Source organism: Cucurbita moschata, unplaced genomic scaffold, assembly GCF_002738365.1.
Source record: "Cucurbita moschata cultivar Rifu unplaced genomic scaffold, Cmos_1.0 Cmo_Scf00003, whole genome shotgun sequence".
NCBI classification, from domain to species: domain Eukaryota; kingdom Viridiplantae; phylum Streptophyta; class Magnoliopsida; order Cucurbitales; family Cucurbitaceae; genus Cucurbita; species Cucurbita moschata.
The window spans coordinates 4,260,474-4,266,777 of record NW_019268519.1 but is presented as its reverse complement, the minus strand read 5'-3'; the positions used below and the strand labels follow the sequence as shown (position 1 = coordinate 4,266,777).

The following is a 6,304-nucleotide window of genomic DNA, read 5'->3' as shown; positions in this document are numbered from 1 at the left end:
AGAAAAAAAAAAAAAAAAAAAAAGTTTTTGAGTCTGTCAGACCGCCATGCGACCATCCCAGCCGAACGAGTCGGCCAAGAACGATCCTCTACAGCCGCAAGACCGAAGCCCGTTGAGCCGTTAATCACGCTCTAGTCGCAGGGCAGTGGTTCATCCACCAGACTTTGGTTCTTGTCTCCTTAGAACTCAAGGACACAGTTGTACAACCTATAGAACAGATCCTGTTCAAGTAAGGTCGTGCCCTATCAGCTTCCTCTCCTTGTTTAAATACTATTAATCCAAGGTGACACTTCCCGATGTGGGATATGACCACTTTGTTTTAGGTCTAGAAAGAATCTGGCGGCTGCTGACTAATATATCTATATTATTTATCGGAAAATGTTTTTATTTTTTAAAAGAATTTCCCTATATTTTTTCTCTCTCAATAATTTATCCAGTAGGATGACATGCAATAATTTAGTTAACGGTAATAAATATCATATTAAAACTTGAATTTAATTAATTCTTTTTTCTTTTGGCTAAATTTATGCCAACTTTTTATCAATTATTTTTTATTTTTTAAAATTAATATATTAAAAGTTTAAAGTTTAGTTTTATTCAAAATTTTAATTTAATAATTTAATTTATGCCAACATAGACTACTTTATTTGAAAATGTAACTGGAACCCATCAAAACAACCCAACTCTCTTGATTTTGAATACAAGTTTGGTCGATCGTTGAAATTTTTGTTGATTGTGATGAAGACGGTGTGATCGTCTTAATCACCTAACAATAATTACACGACTATGAGCCAAATACCCTAAGAAATATATACTAAGCTTCGAAACTTCAAAATGCATAGAAACCACAGGACCAAACTTGTAATCTAATCATAAAAGTAATTCTAAGTTTTCATGGTGTTCGGGTTACGGCTCGTTTCGGGGTAAAAAAAAAAACAAAAACAAACCAATAATGGAAGATCCAATGACTGCCAAAAATGAACAACATTTCAAGTCTGTAAAAAGAATCCAAAAAGAAATGAGAAAACTGTCTAGACTTCACAATATTATATACATAGCAAACATTCTATCAATAAATTATTTTCGTTTTTGTGTGTGTAAAATAGAGCAAGCTATGAACTCATGAAGAACAAGAAAGCATACGAACACCTGGCCGATACGCCCAGGCTGGGGGTAGCCGTGCATATTTCTCCATTCCTGGCTGCTCATCATATGGCCGCTCCATTATCTTCAGCAGCCGACGAACCTCTCCAAAATCACCCTGTTCAGCCGCATCTATGGCACTCTGGCATAGGTAGTTCCTCAGGATATATTTAGGATTTACTGCATCCATGGAGGCCTTCCTTTCCTCATCTGAGATGCCACTTCCAGCAAGCTACAAAAGCAAACAAAAGCAATCAAATACTTAATAAGATCAACGTAACGTAAGAGGTGTGATGTGAAATCCCACGTTGGTTGGGGAGGAGAACGAAACATTCTTTCTAAGAGTGTGGAAACCTCTTCCTAGCAAACGCGTTTTAAAAACCTTGAGGGAAAGCTCAACAAAAGGGAGCCCAAAGATAACAATATCTGCTAGCAGTGGGCTGGGATGGTTACATTTGACCTCTTCAATGCAAGCTTTCTTACTTGCATGCGAAGTCCATTCCCTCTCTCCCTCTCAAATATACACGTCAACCCGTCCTTCCAATGACTGTAAGCTTATGGCTGTAACTAGCATTACAGCTACTGACCGTTAACAGCTAGCTAACTGCCCCAACTACAAATCTCGATACAGCAAACACGACAAACTATTGACTGCCAAGTGCCAAGTGCCAAGTGCCAAGCTTACACCAAGTTCAAGTAAACCAGACTGAAGCTACCAATTATAGCCTTAAAATCGTAATTTCATTCAATTGAACTCTAAACTTGAATAAGAACGGAAATTATTTAGACGGGTATGAACTTTTGAATGAAAAATCATGCATGATATACATCAGAGCAATGCAAGAGAAAGCCAAACCATATAATAAACTAGGAGGGGCAGGAAGGGAATCTCTTTCTCACCAGTTGGTTAGAAGAGTCGGGAACGAGGGGGGAGAACGTAGGGAGTGTCGGGGAGGTTGTAAGGCAGTATATATTAAGGAACAGTGTTGTTCATTCTACGTTTTATCCATTTCAGAAAGTTTAGGGGAGGGAAGTTCTATGCCAACATTGCAGATAGACATGCATGTTATATAACTCGCAAATGCGATATCCATAGCGATGCAAGAGAGTCAGAATGTTCGACTCAGAATCGACATGTTGATGAGCTGAAACAAGATTTTTAAAAAGGAATTCAAACGAACACAAGCAAAACAGATCAGCGCCAAAGAAGAAACAGAAATATGCAAATGTTTTAACGTTTATTCTACGACTGCTATTTTTTAACGATCAAATATTTTTTGTTACTGTACCTCCTCTATGTAGGTCTTGACCCAGCTAACCCAAGCTTCCTTACGTTCCTTGCCGATATCTAATAGAACTGCCTTCAGAGGGACCAGCAGCTCCTTCTCTGGGATGCTAGGATCAGCTTTGACATTGGAAAGTAATCTAAAGAAATTTGTGTAATCAACCTTGTCAACAGCCATGTTGTTGAGAAGCTTGCCGATTAACTGCTTATTGTACTTTGGCAAACCAAGTTTCTTGGTCATTATTGATTGATAGTCATCCATAAATTTGTCTCCGTATCTGTAAGAGGAGAGCGGAAATGTCATAATATAAGTGCAATGGAAGGTCAACAAATCTTGAACGGATAAAGGTTCGATAAAGCAAAACCACCTTTCCATGGCATAGTTGGCTTCTTTATCATTTATTAATCCAGCGGCTGAAAGAGTCGAGGCAAACTGGGCTATATTCCATAAGCCTATATCTGGCTGATTTGCAAAACAATATCTTCTTCCCGGAAGATCAGTTGTATTAGGCGTAAAACTAGGATCAAAAGCATCCAAAAATCCAAATGGACCATAATCAATGGTAAGACCCAAGATACTCATATTGTCAGTGTTGAGTACGCCGTGTGTGAACCCAACCCCCTGCCATCTTGCTATTAAGGAAGCTGTTCGCTCAGCGACTTCTACGGTCCAAGCTGATAACATCATCCATGCAAAGGCAACAAAAAGAGAAGTGTCATACCATAAAATCATAACCCTTTTTGTTTAGAGACAGCAAGTTGAATATGACAAAAAGGAGGATATGCATCTACCATGCAATAAGATGGAAAACTTTTGTATGCCCTTGTTCATTCTTTAATACCTCTCAATAAATACTCAGTTCCTACCCAAAGAAGTACAAATAAATAAATAAAAATAGAGATGGCATGCACTGGACTCAACAAAAATGTCACAGACGAGCCAAGAACAGTGGAGAAGTAAATGATTCCCCATCCCCTTACAGACCACCGCAACCACAGGAAGAACAAAAGTTGCAGCATTAATTTTCTTTCCTTTCATGTACTATTGATTAATTTTCAGATAAAATAGCAACAAATAGCTCAATTCAAGCTATAGCTTTGATTAATGATACTCAGCAGAGAACATGTTTATTGGCTAAAAGCTTTTTTTTTCCCCCCAAAACAAGTAATAGTTCTAGTTCTTATCCGTTACAACAGTCACATCTTATAACTCAACTAATTAAGGCACGTCCATTTTTCTTCCCACCTCTATCATTCCTAAGCATGAGATTTTCCAGAAAAATAGATGGACCATAATTTGTACACTGTCTAAACACACAGTTGAGTTCTTGTCACAAACTATTTTTAACTACAATCGTATACATTAAACAGAAACAATTACCTGCATATTTGTTTAAAGTGAGATCGATAACTGAACTATCTTTGTCGTCTGTGCTGAAAGATAAACTCTGACTGCTGCTCATGTTCTCTATGTGAGGAAAATGGTGGCGGATTGCATAGTCTGCTAAAGCCCGAACAATTTCATAATCATCTTTCCCTCTAGAGGTATGAATTTGGTATGATCCAAAACGCAAAAAGGATTGAGCCACCCTGCATATAATTGCACCAGGCTCTTCTTTTGGATTCCCACTACAAATTCAAACAATATGAACTGTTATTGCATTGCCTTAACCAATATGGATATATGTCAAATCCTTTTCTTCACATTCTAAAGTTAATTTACATGTTGAAAGCTACCATAAAAGTACCTACATAGAGATACTCACGAAAAATCATGATTTGAATATTAAAAAAAAAAAAAAAAAAAAAACCTATCTCGTTATGAAGTTTATGTGTTAAGGGTTTTGCAACAGAAGAAAAAACCCATATTCAGAAATAATTCTTGCATGTATGAGAAAACCATATTCAAAAGCACACGCAGATATAAAATCGTAGTATAACTACAAATTGTCTTTGGCCATCTTGACAAGGTTTTTTTGTCGACGTACTCATAGAACATATCTCGGGTAACCAATGTTCCTGTGGTCAGAAGACAAAGTGCACGAGTTGTTGGTATTCCAAGACTGTGCATTGCTTCACTACAAAGGAACTCCCTGACGCTACTTCGTAGCACAGCCAAGCCATCTGCAGACCGACTGTATGGAGTCTTCCCAGCACCTTTTAGCTGCAACTCCCACCTTTCAGAACGGGAATTAAGTATCTCTCCAAGGGTTATTGCTCGACCATCACCCAACTGTCCAGCCCACATGCCAAACTGATGGCCTCCATAACATTGAGCGTAAGGCGACCTGTAACACTCAATATCAGTTGGCAGGGGACGATAATGAAAATCATAATGTCCGTGCTGTCCATCAATCAGTATTTCACACTTACACTCCAACTAATGAAGATGCGCCAGAGAACAAGAGGGGGAAATCTGGCCTTTGAAATCTGCAATGACAAAAGCAAAATCCTTCAGCTCTTGCAAGAAGAAAACACCTCTGAGGGAGAGGACATTCATGACACAAATTGGATAAAATCCAGCATTTTCAATATGAAATGAAACGTTACCATTGCCTGAACAGACATCTAATTGAATGCAGTGGAATAAGATTGAAATACAAAGATAGTTGTTTTACAATTGGAGGGTTTTATGCATTCTTCCAAGTTGTGCTGAGTAATTTGTATTTATGGAATTGGTAAGGTTTTCGTGAGGAATGGGTATATCTATCTTGGATAAAAAGAAAGAAGAACTTAAATCGGTTATGCATTGATACATCTAAATATATTCATACGTTATTCAAAATTAAACTATAATGAGAGAAGATCTTTAAACTATGATCATGAGGGTCTAGTAGAGTGTATAGCAATCAAACAATGATATTACGATCCTACTCAAACTAAATATCCATGCTTCATACCTTATATTATATATTGCAAATACCCTCATCTATCAATTCTATCAAACAGCAAAAGAAATAAGAAAACTCACTCTTGAGGATCCAAATCTAGCAAATTGGCAACGGATTCTGACCAAGCAACAAGCTGAGGACTATCTACTTCCACGGATGGCAACACATTTGAGTAGCATGCATGTAATACCTAAAATTCGCATGGAAGTTAAACGCAGCCAATTAACGGCATCAAGAATGGATCACATGGTTACAATAAATATTTATTAATCGAACATACAAATCCAATTGATTGCTCAGAACGACCGGAAGAAAATTAAACTAGTTATAGAGACCAAGTAAAATGTAGAACCCTTCTTGTTTGAATGAAAATGAACCCAAGGGCGGGCAAATCAAAATCTAGATCAAACCCATTTGAACACCGAGAAGTAGCTGAAACTCGCAGTAAGGTAAACCCATTAAACTGTAAGCATACAAAAGTGTTCCTACTCGAGCTTTAAATTGATTACACACATTAATTATCAAAAAAACAAAGAAATAGAACCTCTCGAGGAATGATATCGGTAAGGGGATCGCCAGGCAGTTCTCTGACAAAGGAATTGTCCCATTTCAGATCTTCGAGCTTCTTTTTAGCCTGATGCTCGACGCTACTTCCTCCATCGCCACGATCGTCGCTGTTCAAGCTCTGATTCTTCAAACCCTCCGCCACGGAGTCGACCGACGCCGAAACCTCCGGTGAAGTAGAGTCCATGGAAACTCTCCGGAGGCCGTGGCGAGAGTGGCCAGCGAGTGGTTAAGGAAATAGACGAGAGAAGTAGAAGGACGGCGAATGAGAAGAGTGGAACGACGGCGAACTAAGCCGAGACGGTGGCGATGGCGGAGGAGAGAAACGCGGGGAAGCGGCGAAAGCCTGTGGAAGAAATGGGAAACCAAACCAATGACAATTCTGTTTCTGTTTTTGTCTTTTTTTTTTTTTTTTTTTTTT

At 38.4% G+C, this 6,304-nt stretch overlaps 1 protein-coding gene and 1 non-coding gene across 2 annotated transcripts; both read right to left on the bottom strand.

Moving 5' to 3' along the window:
• Window positions 1-30: 30 nt before the first annotated feature.
• LOC111441291 lies at window positions 31-239 on the bottom strand. Its single transcript, XR_002710134.1, has one exon. It is a non-coding gene; the product is annotated as a Plant small nucleolar RNA U3 (small nucleolar RNA).
• Window positions 240-969: 730 nt separating this feature from the next.
• Window positions 970-6,272, bottom strand: LOC111441001 (UPF0061 protein azo1574). Its single transcript, XM_023077874.1, has 8 exons — window positions 5,864-6,272; window positions 5,400-5,509; window positions 4,802-4,858; window positions 4,417-4,716; window positions 3,810-4,057; window positions 2,797-3,103; window positions 2,433-2,706; window positions 970-1,375 (listed from the first exon to the last, which is right to left on the bottom strand). Exons 1-8 carry the CDS (start codon window positions 6,068-6,070, stop codon window positions 1,121-1,123), a joined length of 1,758 nt encoding a protein of 585 aa, XP_022933642.1. The 5' UTR covers window positions 6,071-6,272; the 3' UTR covers window positions 970-1,120.
• Window positions 6,273-6,304: the final 32 nt, after the last annotated feature.